This window comes from Populus nigra, chromosome 1 (assembly GCF_951802175.1).
Source record: "Populus nigra chromosome 1, ddPopNigr1.1, whole genome shotgun sequence".
NCBI lineage: Eukaryota > Viridiplantae > Streptophyta > Magnoliopsida > Malpighiales > Salicaceae > Populus > Populus nigra.
Genome location: NC_084852.1, coordinates 14,495,722 through 14,513,604, shown reverse-complemented (window position 1 = coordinate 14,513,604; position 17,883 = coordinate 14,495,722). Strand labels below are relative to the sequence as shown.

At 33.7% G+C, this 17,883-nt stretch overlaps 2 protein-coding genes across 3 annotated transcripts; both read right to left on the bottom strand.

Annotated features, from left to right (window-relative positions):
- Positions 1–6,566: 6,566 nt before the first annotated feature.
- LOC133693542 (glutaredoxin-like) lies at positions 6,567–7,975 on the bottom strand. Its single transcript, XM_062114777.1, has 4 exons — positions 7,807–7,975; positions 7,619–7,707; positions 6,964–7,062; positions 6,567–6,879 (listed from the first exon to the last, which is right to left on the bottom strand). The coding sequence occupies exons 1-4, from the start codon at positions 7,860–7,862 to the stop codon at positions 6,794–6,796; spliced, it is 330 nt and encodes a 109-aa protein (XP_061970761.1). The 5' UTR covers positions 7,863–7,975; the 3' UTR covers positions 6,567–6,793.
- A 2,715-nt stretch (positions 7,976–10,690) lies between these two features.
- On the bottom strand, positions 10,691–17,154 carry LOC133681079 (isocitrate dehydrogenase [NADP]). Of its 2 annotated transcripts, none has more exons than XM_062104169.1 (15): positions 16,799–17,154; positions 16,369–16,412; positions 16,106–16,215; positions 15,337–15,374; positions 15,040–15,117; positions 13,970–14,023; positions 13,784–13,885; positions 13,585–13,673; positions 13,400–13,503; positions 13,175–13,243; positions 12,967–13,082; positions 12,425–12,459; positions 12,195–12,337; positions 11,736–11,865; positions 10,691–11,005 (listed from the first exon to the last, which is right to left on the bottom strand). In XM_062104169.1, the coding sequence occupies exons 1-14, from the start codon at positions 17,100–17,102 to the stop codon at positions 11,739–11,741; spliced, it is 1,413 nt and encodes a 470-aa protein (XP_061960153.1). In that variant the 5' UTR covers positions 17,103–17,154; the 3' UTR covers positions 10,691–11,005; positions 11,736–11,738. The 2 variants fall into 2 exon arrangements, with proteins under 2 accessions (XP_061960153.1, XP_061960152.1); XM_062104168.1 differs by having other exon boundaries at positions 11,743–11,865; positions 16,799–17,153.
- Positions 17,155–17,883: the final 729 nt, after the last annotated feature.

The following is a 17,883-nucleotide window of genomic DNA, read 5'->3' as shown; positions in this document are numbered from 1 at the left end:
CATCCTCTCTTAAACTATGTGCTGATAAAAACACTTAGTTTACGCCTAGAAATGTGCAGACCCCTATCAAACTTCTTAATTTTATGAACATGTCCAGTTTCAAAGGCTTGGTCATTATGTCTGCTATTTGCTCTTGTGTATTATAGTGAACCATCTTAACAACACCATCTTTAGTGAGCTCACGGAGGAAATGGAATCTGATGTCTATATGTTTGCTTCGGACATGTAGAACAGGATTTTTTGATAGCTCAATAGTTGAACTATTATCACGGTAAACAGTTGTGCTATCACTTTGAAGTAGACTGAAACTTCTTATAATTCTTCTCATCCAAACCACTTGACAAACACATGCAGCAGCAATAACAAATTCAGCTTCAATGATAGACAATGTAACTATTGGTTACTTCTTGGATGACCAAGACACTGCACCTGAAGTGAGCATAAATACATAGCCTGGAGTACTTTTTCTATCATTCAAATCCCCGGCATAATCATTGTCAGTGTAAGCAATTAATTTGTCTTCTCCTCTCTTGCTATAAAGTATTCCAAACTCACAAGTTCCCTTCAAATATCTCAACACTCTCTTGGCTGCCTCAAAATAAAGTTTTGTAGGGCGATCCATATATGTACTCGGTAGACTTACTAGAAACATAATATCAGGTCGAGTGGTAGTCAAATACATTAAACTACCCATAATTTGCTTGTACTGGCTGCTATTTAATTTTACTCCAGTTGTATCTTGCATAAGTTTAAAACCGGGTACAATTGGATTAAGCACAGGATTGCACTTATCCATACCGAATCTCTGTAACACCTCATGCGCATACTTTCTTTGATGAATGAAAATACTCTCCTATTCTTGCAAAACTTCTATACCCAGAAAATACCTCATTTTTCCTAGATCAGTCATATCAAACTCATGCATCATAGATTTCTTAAAATCAGTAAACATGTGTTCATCATTGCCAGTGAAGATTAAATCATCTACGTAGAGACAAAAAATTAAAATTTTACCTCCTTCATGTGCTTTGATGAACAAACTATGCTCATATAGACACTTCTCAAAACCTTCCTTCATAAAATAAGACTCGATACGACTGTACCATGCTCGGGGAGCCCGTTTCAAACCGTACAATGCCTTTTTTAATCTGTATACTTTGTGCTCATTACCTTTCTTCTCATAGCCTGGAGGTTGCTCAACAAAAACATCTTCAAAAAGATTTCCATGCAAAAATGCTGACTTAACATCAAGCTGAAAAATTATCCACTGCTTTTGAGCTGCTAGAGAGATTACTAAACGAACTGTATCCATACGTGCTACCGGTGCAAACACTTCAGTATAATCAATTTCATGCTCTTGGATGTAGCCTTTTACAACTAACCGGACTTTGTATTTATCTATCTCACCATTCTCGTTAAACCTTGTCTTATACACCCATTTTACCCCAACCTTTTTGGCACCAGTAGGCAAATATGTTAACTCCTAAGTGTCATTTCGTTCAATTGCATCTATTTTTGCATCCATGGCCATTCTCCACTTTACATCTTTCACAGCTTCATAAAAGAACACAGGATCAGTAGCAGCAGCAAACATGACCTATAAGAATCTTCCTCAGATAATTCTTCCCTATTGACATAGTCCTTCGTCCACAAAGGTCTTCTATGCTCCCTTTCGGGTCTGCCACGTGTATTTCCACTACTACTTGCTTGGACTGTTAGACTTGCAGAAATTGTACTGCTACGTGTATTTGAAGAATTGTTGTGGTGACTTTCAGTGCTGCTCATTTCTGGATCAGCATGTTGATCAAACCTGAATTCTGGATTAGTATGTTAATCATTGTTTCCACTGTCTGCCCTGTGTTCTGCTACCAGGTCATTGTTTTCATCGTCTGCCCTATCATCAGCTGCAAAATGTTCTTCATGTTAATCATTGTTTTCCCATTCCAAAGCAATAGTATCAACTGTTTCTAGACTCTCACTCCATTCCCAACTATTGTTTTCATCAAATACCACATCTCTGCTCACTATAATTTTCTGTGAGATGGGATCATATAGGCGATATGCCTTTGATTCTTTACTGATGCCAAGTAGTACACATTTTACACTTTTATCATCCAGCTTGCTTCTCTTACAGTCAGGGATATGAGCATGTGTTATGCAACCAAAAACTCTAAAATGATGAACTGACGGTTTGATGCCACTCCAAGCTTCTTCTGGAGTCTTGTTTTTAACTGTAAATGTTGGACTTCTGTTCAAAATATGAACAGTCCAATTTACAGCTTTTGGTCAAAATCTCTTTGGTATCTTCTTTTCTGACAGCATGCTACGAATCATATTCATGATGGTTTAATTTTTCCTTTCTGAGACTCTGTTTTGCTGAGGAGAGTAGGCAGCTGTAAGTTGACGACGTATTCCATGCTCGTTACAAAAATCTGCAAATTCTTGTGAGATGAATTCACCTCCATGATCAGTATGAAGACTGTGAATACAAAAACCAGTCTCCTTTTCAACATGATTCTTAAACAGTTTGAAAATAGTAAAGGCTTCAGATTTTACAACAAGAAAATAGGCCCAAACTTTACGACTATAATCATCAATAAATGTGATTATATATCTCTTGTTGCTATTTGAAATAAGAGTAATCAGACCACAAATGTCAGAATGTATAAATTGAAGAACCTGAGTAGCTCTCCATGTAGATTCTTTAGGAAAAGAATTTCTCTGTTGTTTTCCAGTCAAACAGTCTTCACACACCTTTGTTGATGCATTTAGATTTGGCATTCCGGTCACCATCTCTTTTTGTTGAAGAAGATTCAATCTCATGAAACTAAGATGTCCATATCTGTTATGCCAAAGCATAGCATTCTCTTCTGATGAAGATTTAAAACACATATGTTCGCTAGACTCCTTAAGTTGCACCTGCTCACTGGACTCCTTGGATTGTGAATTAAAACACACATGCTCGCTGCACTCCTTGAAATGCATCTGAGCAAACAATTTGAACATTCTATTTGAAGACATGGTGATCTCCATAATCAAACCTCTTTCAGAATGATATATCTTGCATGTTTCCTGTTGAATAAGAATAGCAAGACCTTTCTCAACTAGTTGCCCTATGCTCAATAAACTGTTTTTCAAACCTGGAACATAGAAAACATTTGTAATGATTTGTACAAAACCATTCACAAACATTCTGATATTTCCTTTTCCAGTAACAAGCATTTTTGAATTATCTCTCAGCTTTACTATTTCTCTAAAAGTGTCATCAAAATCAGAAAACAGCTCCTTCTTACCACACATATGGTTGCTGCATCCTGAGTCAATAAACCATAACTCTTCCATACTTGTTGCCTTCTCATTTACATACGCCATTAATAACATTTCTTCTCCTCCTTCTGCATAGTTTGCAACCCCTTCGATCTCCTTCCTTGGACACTCATATGCAAAATGTCCTAGTTTGTGACAGTAATAACATTCAATAGTGGATTTGTCAAGATAACGTCTTCCACCTCCTCTGCCTCTATTTGATCCTCGAATTCCTCCTCGCCAACCTGATGATTCTCATGTTGTTACCTTCAATGCATGCTCCTCTACGATATGAGCATTCATACGTTGTTCATGAACCATCAAACTACTTTGCAATTCATCTATGGAAATGACATCAAGATCTTTTGATTATTCGATAGAACAGACTACGTAATCAAATTTGGAAGTCATGGATCGCAAGATTTTTTCAATAATTGTTAAATCAGTCAAATTCTTCGCACCATTTGACCTCATCTTGTTCACAATAGTCATAGTAAGAGCAAAATACGCAGTTACAGACTCACCTGCCTTCATGTTTAGCATCTCAGACTCTTTTTGAAAAGCTTGTCGTTGTGCACGTTGCACTCATGCTGTACTTTGATACTTTATTTTCAAGGAATCCCAAATGCTCTTAGCAGAATCCTTGTTCAAAATCGTCTCTAAAATTGAACAATCAATACTTTGGAAGAGATAATTCTTCGCCTTAAGATCCTTCAATTTTGCATCTTCAATTGCCTTCATCTGAGCTGGAGTAGGTTGGACTCCTTCAATCACTGTTGGAATCCCATCCTCAATTAGACTCCAGTATTCTTTTGAATGGAGAAAGTTCTCCATGAGCATACACCAATGATCATAGTGTCCGTCCAATCGTGGAATTGAAGGTTACACAAAACCTCCTCCTGTTGACATCTCTGATGCTATAACCGAGCTCTGATATCAAATGTTAAGAATGTTTTGGTGTTTTACTGAGAAATAATATAAGAGAATGGAAGAATATTTTGTGTATTATTAACGTATCTGAAAACCATATATATAGCCTTTTACAGAGATTGAAAACAGAAGCCAAAATAGAAATCAAAACAGAATAACAGAATCCTAAACAATAGGAATTATTCAAAGCTAGAAATCAGCTAAGTCCTAAAAACTTGATCAACTGGAAACAGACTCTAACAAGACGATGAAGAGGGAGAGCAAAGAGAAAGCTTTCACGAGCAACATTTCAACCACAAAAAACAAGAATCTTCATTTTAATGTGTTTATCTTGAAATGAATAGTTCAATTGAGATGGTTTGAACTTTAAATCATGCTAAAAAGTGTAGCTTGGAATTCAAAAGGTATATTTTGATTTGATTTTGAGTTTTTAGATCGATTGGAACTTGTTTTGGGTTATAGAGATTTTTATAATGTTATTTTAGTGTTTTTAAATAAAAATAAATTTAAATTTTGGAGTTTGAAAAATTCAAATCATGATTAAAAATTGTTGAGGTGGACAACAAGTTATTGATCGGAAATTGTTGAGGTGGACAACAAGTTATTTTCTTGTTTATTTACCTAGTTCTATCTAAGTTTAACTCTTTTGATTCTATCCTGGATCTTTTTATTTAGTTATTTTCTTTTTTTATATTCTAAAATAAAATTATTTTAAAATAAAATAATTGAAGATATTATAAAAATCACACAATGATATCAAAGTTTGCAAACCAGATTAGCTATTTTTTATGATAATTTAGTAGTTATTTTATGAATAATTAATATGAATCTAATATGTATAATTTTATTTTTTAAGTTTCTCATGAATATTCCACGACAATAAAATATTAATTTTGAACTTTTTAGTTGTGCATTTTTTATATAATTCTTTCAAATTAATTATTTCTTTACTTTTGCATATAACCACATAAAGATTATAAAAAAAAACATGATTTTTAAATCATAATAATTTTTTATTCAAAAAATCTTCCTATTAATTAAAAATGATATGTTTTTATTAAAAAAAATACATAAACAAGAAAATGGAGTTTTTAGCAAAGAGAATTTTGGCAGAAATTCATAAGAAAGGACGACTTTATCATCAAACTAATATTATAATTTTATCATAAAACTAAAAAAAAAAAAAACTAAAACCTTTACAGTAATATTTCATCCAACATTTTGTTTAGAGTATAAAATCAACTCTAATTTAACGAGTGTCGATCATCTTCATCATCATAAATACCATAAAATTGAAGAATGTTTTTATGCCATAACTCATTATAACATGCGCTGTCAGTGATTACTTTGACATGCTCCAGCTGGCACCATGGCTGCCTTTGCGCAGTAACATTAATATGTTTCTATTGTGATCTCCAGGAATGCCAGATGCTGCTTGATGATATTATCATACGGTAACAAAAGTTCGTATGATTCTTGCTGGGCGGATACTTTTCCTTTCAGGAAAGCAGTTACCCTCCCCATTGCCACACCCTAGATCTTTTCTTATTATTATTATTAACATGGATGTCTTAATCGACTTATGCATATCTCGATTAATTTTATAAACCCTGAAATTAACGATTATATAAGTTTTTAATAACCCTAAAAGAACTCAAACTCATGACCATTAGAAAACAAACCCAACTCCTGACGAGTTGAGCTACTTTCGTGTTTTCTTCTCTTCTTTTCTTTCTTGCACTGTTTATGTTTCTGTGTTATTTGTTTGGGATTTGTTAGGAGGGACATAAAATTCGCCAGTCCAGTGTAACTTTTGGTTCCAGTAAATCGCAACATCTAGTTCACTGCTAAAACATCGAGACCTAAAAGCCATCTTCCTTTGTCTGCGTAGCAAGGAACTCAAGAAGTGCAGTCAACAAAGCTCGTTTTCAAGAATTGGCTCCAGCACTCGTATTGATGTGCTTTTCGACGCTTGGAAACGACTTCATGTGGCTGGTGTAAATTTAAAAAAAACCAAGGCAGGGCAGGCGCAGATGGATTGATCACTGATCAGGGATAGCCTGTTGAGCTTTTCTGTCTCGAAGGGTTCGGTTATTATGTTGGTTGCACCACCATTATGGTGGCAGAATAGTGGCCTAACAAAGTAGGATCGCGTTAGCTTGGATTAGTTGTTGAGGCAGTTAAAGGTAGAGTCAGATATCTTCCGAAGAAAGCAGTGAGGATTTTAGCATTATGGCTACGATAAACCTGAGTCTTAACATAGTTTCTAATTTCTACTAGTCGAGGGTAACAATCTTGATTCATCTGAAGTAAAAGAGAATTGACTAGCATTTCATGCAAGGGTGAGTTTAATAGTCATGGTAAATCCCAGCTAAAGACAGCTGATATTTCATAATCGATACACAGCTTAGCTTAGATTCCACAGCAAACAGAAATGTCGGAGGAATAAAAAACTACAAGTCATTATAGAACGCATAGACACTTGCTCAAGGGTCAAAAGACAAGAACTTGAACCAAACACAACGGTTAATTATTACAAGACATAACTGAACCTCCTTTAAGCAGAAGCAGTAGCAGAGGCAACAGCTCCAGCATCAGCAAGCAGAGGAACCAGCTTTCCTTCCTGGTGCATGCCTGTGGTTTCTGGAAACAGTAAAAGGAGCCCCCTGGTGAATAATAGAGTAAACAATTAACAACGGAATACAGAGAAAGAATAGGAAGGCATACTGTCACAGCCGCCGATGTGGTTGCCGCCGATGAAAACATTCGGCACGGTGCGTTGTCCAGTCCACTCATGCAACGCTGATTGTATTTCACTTCCATCCTCTTAAGAACACAAAGAACATGCATGTACCATAATCAATTAATCAAATCCCTGATTAACAGCACATAAATCCACACCCTTTCAAGGGAATACATACGTATATTCAAACTTTTGAAAATATTCAAAAAGACAAACAAGCACGTGAGACACGCAAAAAATCACACATAGGCATAGCATATGATCATATATTTCATAACAATAGGCATGATTGATTGATTGGATATGGATCTCATCATCATAACAATAGTAGCACGACCATAGAATTCATGATTGATTGGATCCCATACCACCCCATCTCTTATGATTGAATCCATATGCCTTCTTTCTTAAAACTGTTTAGGGGCAAGAAGATTATATTCTAAATGGCAAGACTGCCTCTATCAATTCTACGAAAACCCTCCATTTCCTTAACCGATGGAGTTCTACGATGAATATGACCGAATCACAATTTCTTTTAAATAAATTTAATAAACAGTAAAACAGAACAAAAATCAAAGTAATTTCCAAAAATATTAATCATTTTGTCAAGAGCACGGGAATGTATATGGGAAAACTCACTCTCGGTATCCAATTCCACAGCAGTGTATTTGGCTCCTAATTGATTCAGAAGCTCCTTCACTTTGACGCAAAATGGACAGTATGTCTTGCTGCGAGCAAAGTTTTTCAAAAGAAATGAATATTACACGAATTCATTAATCTAAAATGAAATATAAATAGATCCGTATGATATCTAATAGAAAGAAAACCTGAAAACCACCACGGGATTGGTGGATACCAGCTCCTTCGCCTTGTTCATTGCCATTCTCTCTCACACACACAATTTCTTTTCTTAACCCTAAATTCCAAGTAAGATTCCGAACGCTCTCTGTGCTACCGTCTCTCTATATATACACACATAAAGTTGAGAGGCTGAAACGTGCAAGAAAAATCCAGTGATGGAAGGACCACTGGACCGCATATTCTACATTACGTGTTGTGGGCCATTAATTTACCTGAACCAGAAAATCAGTTTTAATTAGTCATCTTCCGTGAACATGGCCGATAAATGGAGTCCACCCCATAATCTAATATTATTTATCAATCAATAATCAATAAAAAATAAAATAGTGGCCGGGTCAACGATGCTGACAGCCACAGCCATAGCCATAGCCATAGCCATAGCCATAGCCATAGCCAACCCAACATCTCCCTCTTCCGATGAAAGAATCTGGGCGTCAATGAAGATTAATTTCTTTAAAAAATGATTATGAAAATGCATTGTTCACATCACTTGATATATTTAAAAAGAATTAACAAATTTTATTACATCCATAATTCCACGTATTAAACATGTCGTGTTGATATCCATGTGCTAAATTGTACACATCCTAGGGTCTGTTTGTTTTTGCGTTTCAAAAGCGCTTTAAATAAAATTTAAAATTTTTTTATTTTTTTATTAACTTCAAATTAATATGTTTTTAGTGTTTTCAAATCATTTTGATGTGCTGATATCAAAAATAATTTTTTAAAAAAAAAATATCATTAACATGCATTTTAACACGAAAAGCTATTTGTAAAGCAAGCATAATTATATTGCTAAACAAACCATAATTAACCTCTAGAACCAGAAGTTGGTTGAGGTTCATCTGGCTGTGAAAGGGCAGACTTTTTTTGAGTTTTGCTTCCTTCCTACTATTAATTGTTTTCATTCCAAATCTCAGTCAATACTGATCTAAAATTAATTTTATTATAGAATTAAAAAAATTATTCAAACAATTTTAGACCCACTTAGTGCTTTGTATAAGAATTTCTACGCTCTATTGACTGCCATAGTATTTCAACGGGCTCCGCTTCAATTCTATAAACTTCATAGACTTGCTTCCTCCGCTCCTCTCTCTCTCTCTCTCTCTCTCTGTCATATATATATATATATATATATATATATATATATATATATATATATAAAAGACAAAAGTTTCCCAGAAATGTTATCCGCAGAGTGTCAGACAAGAAATTTGAAGAAAAGGAGTCGTGTTAGGACTTGAAACATTGTCGGCATCGCATGGACAAGTTCCATTTGGCAGCTTGAAACAAAAAAGTCTTCTTTCTCCATTTGATGTCATTTATAATGACTGGAATCTCTTGGTCCACGTGTTCGGCCAAATTTTAATTCAAGTCTTTTAAGATAACACCGGCACCGAGTTTGTCGCTTAACTCAACATTTAACAACCAAATTGGGCATTGGGATAGCCTTCAAATATCTAATCTATTCGAAGACTCCTCTCTATTCGTGAGCCTCAAGGGTAGGCAAAAAATAATAGATTAGATATTTGAAGGGAATCCTAGTACTTTTAAATCGTTAGCCCCATGGTTATTTTTTGTTTGTTAGCATGGTTTTTTTTTTTTGTTAAAATAAATAATATGGTTTAAAAAAAAGGGTTAATGGGAGAGCACGGTTTATATATATTATGATTGCAAAAATACAACATTTAGATTTAATGTTGTTTAGAAACATAATATTTTAAGTAAATTATGAAATGAGCAGTATAAATTATAAGTTATGATGAGGAGAAAAGAGAGAGATAAGGACCTCGAATATACACCAAAACGACTTTTAAATTTGATATTGTTCATAAACATAACATTTCAAATAAATTGTAAAATGAATTGCATAAGTTATGAAGAGAAAGGAGAGAGAGAACTAAAATGCATACCAAAATGACTTTTAAATTTAACGTTGTTCAGAAACATAACATTTCAAATAAATTATGAAATGAGCTACATAAGTTATAATGAAGAGAAAGAAAGAGATCTCAAATACATAATGAAACTTCGATTTTGTTATTATCATTATCATTAGAAAGATTTCGTTGAAACAAATACAATGACATAAAAAAGATCATCAACAGTGACTGGAGTGAATTATACTTGTCGTCAAATACAAGTAAGCCACCTATCATATCTGAGCAACAAATATAACACATTTTAATCATTATTGATAACCTTTCTTAGTTTCACTAAATTCCTCTCATTAAAATACTTTTTATAATATTGATAATATTGTAATCATATCTTAGTGCATCCAAAGTCTTCTTTTTTCTTTTTTTCCCCACGTCATCATAATTTATGCAACCAATTTTATAATCTCTTTGTGATGTCATGTTTTCAATCACAACATATACAAATTTTGTTTTTCACCAATATTTTTTACAAATTGTATTATTTTGCCAATTTTCTTTTGAAAAAAAGGAGCTAATTTAATAAAAGGAATTCCCAAGTTTTTTAGATGGCTTGGAATCTCACAAGTTCTCAACTATTCTGTGATAAATTGCATGTCAGCGATGATTCAAAATCACAAATTTTTCAACCCCGCCTCTCAGATTTTCAAGAAATCGCATCTCAATCAACATCCAAGCTCGATAATGGTTTTTTTCTTGGAGAAACTTGGGTAGCAGATGCAGTTCTTTGATGCCTAGACATCAATACGTGGAGCACAAACATGGCACTGGTCTTACGCAGATAATAACCTAAATTTCCCAAAGAAAACGCAACATCTCAATCTCTCTGTTTGTTTTCTTTGGGGAAAAAAAATTCACTTAATAATCTAATTTGGATATGGATCTAACATTGCGCATATTCCCCTGGGATCAATAAAATGAACACTGCATAACATTAAGAGTTTGCAGTGAGACATTCATATCATCAAACCCCAAAGGGAAAACTACCAGAGAAAATTGAAATTGACCCTTTATGTAATGCTGTGAAAATTGCATCTACTATGATGATCAAAACAATTAAAAGAGTATGTGGTACATGCAAATTTTATCCCAATCCTCAGAATCTCATTACGACCACATGATAACACTCTCCGCTTAGACAACAGCTGGCTCCTGAAGCTTTGTTTCTAGATTTCGTGCAACCGCATCAATAAACTCTTCAGTATCAAGATAAAATTCCCTTGATACCCTGCATGCATCAACAGTATCTCAGTAACTATGAGTATAACTTTCTTAACAAGGTATGAAAAAATCATCATACTAAAAGTTTTGAAGGGGAAAATGCTCGATATAATGTTTGAAAGACTGGAGGCCACTTGTTCTGACTGATCCAATTACAACCACTCCAGCACTGGAACCAAACAGTGTACTTTTACATGAAATCACCAACTGTTTTTTTTTTTTTTCAGATTTAAACCTGTGAAGTAGAGAGCTCCTAAAAGTGGAAGTGAAAGAAAGGAAAGAAAGCCTCGTGGTACCATTTCTTGGATGAAAGAGGAGTTGGATGGGTCGGAATAAATTAAATTATCAACTGGCTTCAGAAGTCAAAATCCAGTCATGAAGGTTTACATACTAAGTGAAATTCCAGAAAAAGATTCAACAGAATCACCCTACATGGTCATGTACCTAATAATAAGAAGTGAATTACTGATACATGTTCTATAGAAGTTTTAGAACCATTCATTTTGTTTTTGAAGGTTTACATGAACCTGAGCCCAATACTTCACCTGCATCATCAGAAACATTCGTTCTCCACAGCATGTATCAGTGATTCACTTCTTATTATTAGGTACATGACCATGTAGGGTGATTCTGTTGAATCTTTACTGGAATTTCCAAAAATTGAACTTACAGAGATGAACAAAAATGACCCAACCAATAAATTATGTGGTCAAGAACATGATATAAAAACACATTACCACTTACCCCGGGCCATGGGTCAAAATGGCAAGATCCTTGGTCATTTCTCCTGCCTCCACAGTTCCAATGCATGAAGCCTCCAACTTGAGAACAAAATCAAGCAACCTTTCATTGTTATCCAGCTTGGCCCTAAGAGAGAAAAGACAGGAATTAAAGAAAAATAAAAAGCATAGACTCATTCATTCATTTGCCTAGTGGTAAAGTTAATTAACAACAGTTTGAAAAATACTACAGAATTTTTAAAGAAATGAAGCTGCTTTATTGAAGCTTATGAAGAGCATATCACAGTTCACAAAAAAAGAAAAAGAAAACATACAGCCAGAGACAGAACAAACAAATTCTAAACTTGGATGAGGTTATGAAGAGGAATCAGCAATAGGAATAATATACAAGATGAAATCAAAATTGAGATAATTTATCTGTTTCATTTTTGGTTAATTAGATAAAGCAAACAATACCTATGCTCTAAACCCCGTGTCCATGCAAATATTGAAGCAATACTATTTGTGCTGGTTTCCTGTCCCTTTTGATACAACCGGAAATGCCGGGTTACAGTCCCGTGAGCTGCCTCAGCTTCAATTGTCTTTCCATCAGAAGATAACTGTACATTTTGAAGTTATAAGATTTTGTAACTACTAAATAAAGAAAAAGTCAGCATTGAGGTTGACACCGGTAATTGGATACAAACCAATACAGAGGTCATGAGGCCTAGTGAGCCAAATCCTGCCCAAAAGAAACCAAGTTTAGACTGGTTTAAATAGAAAAATTGCATACTGAGAATGCATTCTTCAGATCATTCACACCAACAGAGTTGTCATTTTATCTGTTCACTAAGTTACTTGGTATCTCTCTTCAAGAACCATATAATATTATCTTCAATAAAAGAGGACTGCAACAGAAAAAACTGAAAGAGAGTACGTCCATTGCTATCAATCATGGCACTTCAACCCAAGAAACTGTAATAATGAAAATAACTATATTTTAGATTAAATTTTCTGCGCAAAGCAAGACTGGTTTAATCTACATCAAAAATAAAAAGTTTAAAACATGATTTTGCCAAGCAATTAAAAAAAATACTGATTAGAAAAAAGCTCCCTCAGTAAAACTTCATTTGCAAAAATACTGGTGGAAAAAATAGCCAGAATATAACAGTGTCCTCAGCATTCAGATAAAGGAACAAGAACCATATTGATGTGTGTAACTCCAAAAAGTTGGAACAATTTACAGCACCTTGAGCAAGTAAATCACTTAGAACATCTCCATCATAGTTTTTGCAAGCCCAGACATATCCGCCCTCACTTTTTAATGCATAAGCTACCATGTCATCAATTAGCCTATGCTCATACCTGAAATACAAAAAGTCTTTGGATCAACCATTTTTAATAACAGTGGTAAAAGAGATACAGAGAGTCATACCACACAACTGATAGAAGCATACCATATTGAATTTTCTTCAAACTTCTGCTTCCACTTTTCTTCATATACCTCCTGGAATATGTCCTTAAACCTGTGAAATAGTATATCAGTGAACAGTTTTTTGGATTAGTTTTGATTGAAAATTGGAGCATTAATTGATGAATCGATAAAGGTCAAGGTTCAGAGACATTTGTTGCATCACCAAAAGAAAAGGATTGGAAAGAAGTTCATTACAAGAAGTAATTACCTGCCATCATATTTCTTCAGAATAGTGTTTTTGGTGCTCAAGTAAAGAGGCCACTTCTTTGCAAATGCCAATGACATTGATGACTCCGCAAAATTTCGAATAGACTGGCCAATCAAATAAAGATTAGGAAAATAACTGATGTACGGCAATCAACATATTTGAGAATAAACACATGGAGAAGCAACCTCATCAACATTATACATTGCAAGAGCTATGCCTGGGCCTTTGAAATTATAAACATCAAGCTCCACTGGGACTTCACCATCTTCTGGGACTGGTAATAGGAAGAGAAATTTGGTAAGCAACAATGGTAGCTCAGAAGAATAGAGATTCTCTAATTAGTTACTTGTATATGCAGCAATGTTGAAACTGAAATCAGCTCACCAAAAACCATTTTAAGCTTTCCTGGCCCTGGAATGATTGTATCTGTGGCGCGATATTGATCACCAAAGGCATGCCTACCAATGCATATGGGTTTCTTCCAACCTGTAGATCAAATCTATAAGCACTAAATGGTGTCTCACAATATTTAATAGGTATGCAGCTTTACATTAGGAGAAAAAACATTACCAGGAACAATTCTTGGAATGTTTCGACAGAGGATAGGTTCACGGAAAACAGTACCTATACAACAGAAAACATAAAAAAAATGAAAGATGAGTCTAATATAAATATGTCCCGAGAGAAGCTAAACAATATAACTTCAATGTTCCAACACTGTATCAAGATAACCCAGGGGAAGGAAAGGCAAACAATGTGTACTTCATAGACCACATCTATACAACACAAACAATGAGATGCAAGAATTGTCAACGCTCAAAGGACCACCTCACAGCTTCAATATTCTCCATCTCATTCAATCATCCTTGTTATACTCAAATTGAATTATAGAATGCCAGCCAAATTACTAACAAAGCCTGCTAGAGATTGTGAAAAATCAGAAAAGTTTCTAGACTTCCAGTAAATATTTCAACATGTTTCATTCCAATCCTCTACATCCTAGGATGTTTATGAGAAAAAAAATGAAAGAAAAAGGAGAAACATTATTTGTAGATTATAAATAATTTAATAAGCTTTAAAAGGTAGTTTTTTTAATTATTATCTACAAAAGAAAACAAATCAGTTGCAATACAGCTGCCCAAAAGAAGGGAGAATAGCCAGATAAGAGATTCATGGTCCTCAAGAAATCTTATACCTATTGTGCATTATTTAAATATACATAATTTAAAATAGAAATTATACCACCAAGGGCTCAGGTCATGAGCAACTTCAATCTAAGATAATTTAAAATAGGTGATGTAGCATGTTTATATCTAGTTGATTTTCAAATTAAACTCCTGAAACAAGCAATAAAATCTAGAATTATCAAATAAAAATAATAGTAAAACAATAATCTTAGAAATCTTGCTTCATTTTCTATCAATAGGCTATGGATGGCTCACTGTTATAAAATGTTTATAATGGTGATGAAAACTTGAATTTGTATTCATATTATTCTCAAGCAGAAGAAAATAGGACAGTTGGTTGTTTTACCAATTGCTTCACCTGCAACCATACATAAATCAAAACCAAGTTGTTTGCATTGAAGGCATGAAATATTTCATAAAAGTATGGGAGAACCAAATTTATCAAATACAGACCATTTAAGATGTTTCTAATGGTGCCATTAGGACTCCTCCACATAGACTTCAGGCCAAATTCTTTAACTCTAGTCTCATCTGCAGAGAATGGAAACCTTAAAACCATATGCAAGCTAAATAAACCATAATCAAAAGAGTTGTCATAAAGTACAGTAAACCAATTAACATGTACTACAAAGACTTTATCAGTGTTTGAATCAACTGTTGCAATCAACATAGTAAGCAAGTTCTTGAAACTATGTTTCCCAGCAGCATAAATGAAGCCCAAAAAGCAGGAAAGAGACCATAATGACCAACCGGGAGTAATTGTAGCACACTTAACAGCAACATTGTACCTGCAATGCACAAACCACGAGAATAACAACATGTTTCAGCAGAGTTTATGATATTCCAAGCTTTTAAATATTAAACTATTCAGTATAATCATGTGAGCATGTGTATGTGTCAAGACCTCTTTATTCCTCCCCCCCTCTTTTTTTTTGCCTTAAGTTACACGCTTCTGTGCACATTCAGTTCATCTTTTTGAAGGAAAAATTATATGCTATTTTGAAGAAATTACAAGGCCAAGAAGACGACAAACCCTCAATATAGGAGTCATTAAGATATCAAACCAAGAGGAAAGATCTTACTGGCATTCAATTGCAGTTATTATGCCCTATCAGGAGAACGGCAGTATCTTATGTCACGACTATTGCCCACTCTCTCTATATCCATTATGGAAAAATGAATCTTTCAGTCAAAAGGAAAAAAAAAACAAAAAAACAAAAAAAAACAAATGAAATGGAAAAGAGATACATAACCAGAAATGCTCCAGCAACTAGGATGCTCTCTGCTTATATCTCCAGAATCAAATGCACCCAATGTGTAAATGTAAAATACTTACCGCATACAGTTCAAGATAGTTCTACCAATACTAATGCCTAATTATTTACAACTGATGGTAACACAATTAGTTCAAATTTCAAAGTGTAAACCACCACCGCATGTTCTTAGCAGAAAAAGCTACGCAGAGAGTATGAAGCAATACAATTCCATAAAATTGAGGTCGTTAAATAAGAAAACTTACTCGAGAGCTGCAAGAGCACTTTCTACAGTGACCTTATCATCAGTAGCATCACGATTCAATATACCCAAATCAAAATACTTGATATCCAAATCCAGATAAGGATATATAAGCTGTAACCACCAGGAAAATAAAAATCCCCATTACTACTAATCACTCAATTCCTGATTGTAAGGCAGCCTTAATCCCAAATAGATTGAATCCGAAACAAAATGAAGCAAAAATAATAATATAAAAAATAGAAGAAAATAAGCACACAAACAGACCTTGTCTTTTATCATTTTCCAAATTATCCTCGCCATTTCATCACCTATAAGTAAAAAAAAAAGAAGGAAAAACAACACAAAATTAAGAAACAATGCGTAATAAAAAAATTATCAAGGACAATAAACTGATAAAAAAGGGCTCTAATTCGATAACAAAATCCACGAATTTGAAAGTTATAAAATAAATTAAGAATAACACAACATAATCGACGCATTAAAAAGACAAAAATAAGGGTTTAAGCCTTAAGGGTGTCTTTTTGTTTATCTTGGTTACTGTCCAAGATAGGTACGATAAGATAAATATAATAATAGAAACTGCAAATCAATTTCAGCAATCGAAACCAAAACAGGAAAAAAAGAACATTAATAACTGAAAAAAATGCAAGAAGAGGGTAAGGGTTTAAGGGAGTCTTTTATTTATTTTGGTTACCGTCCATTTCAACGATGGGATTTTGAACTTGAACCCGATCAAAGCCACTTGAAGAAGAAGAGAAACATCGAAGCGAAAGGGCGCGAGTGAAGTGAGAAGCAGGAGAAGAAAAGGTGACACGATTCTTGACAAAAGCACCCCCTGATATTCCATTTCCGTAATTCCGAGAAATGGAAGAGAAATGGAAGAAGTTAGGGTTTCTTCTTATTGTGTTAGCAGCAGCAGCAACTCCCGGCATCGCACCTAGCTTGATTGTTATTATTATATTCTGAGCAGCAGCACCGCTACTACAGACTCTTTGCATTCCACTCCTGTTATTGAATGGAATATGACAACACTCTCTTTGCGCTTTCTGTTCTTCTGTCTTTAGTAGTTTCCGTTTTTCTCCCTCTCTATCCTTTTTTTTTCCTTAATGTTTTTAAATGAATAAATTAAAAAGTATCCTTTATAATTTATTTAGTTTTTTTATTCATTTTCATCTATAACACAAAAAAAAACTGAGTTTTTTATGATATTTTATTATTCGTATAAAATAGTAAAGAAACTTAATATTTTTTTTAATTAATTTATAATAAGTTCAGTAAGTTCAAGTTCCAACTAACTTTAATCGAGGTGTATGTGACAGCCTAAATATTACACTTTAAATGACTAAAATTATGATGGATGACATATTATTTGTTACTTTTTTATTAAAAAAATAACAAAAAAGTGAAAGCAGCTAATTTTTTTCTTGTTTTTTTATATTTCAAAAATAATTTACTTAATTTTAAATTTTAACATTCTTCTTAAATACTATTATAAATTTATATTTACATTTTACTTAAAAAATAATTATTATGTATTTGATTTTAAAATAAAATTGGTACTAGGGAAGTAGTAAATGGTTTATGAAATTTCTTATTGTTTATTATTAAAATATTTTAATAAATTTAGAACATGATTTTATCATATTTATAATTTTATTGGCTTTCAATCACACGAAAAAATATGAACATGTTATTTCAATATTTTTTTTAAACTTATTTCACTAATCATAATTTTTTAAAACATAAACAATGTTTACAATTAAAAATATTGAGTTGTCT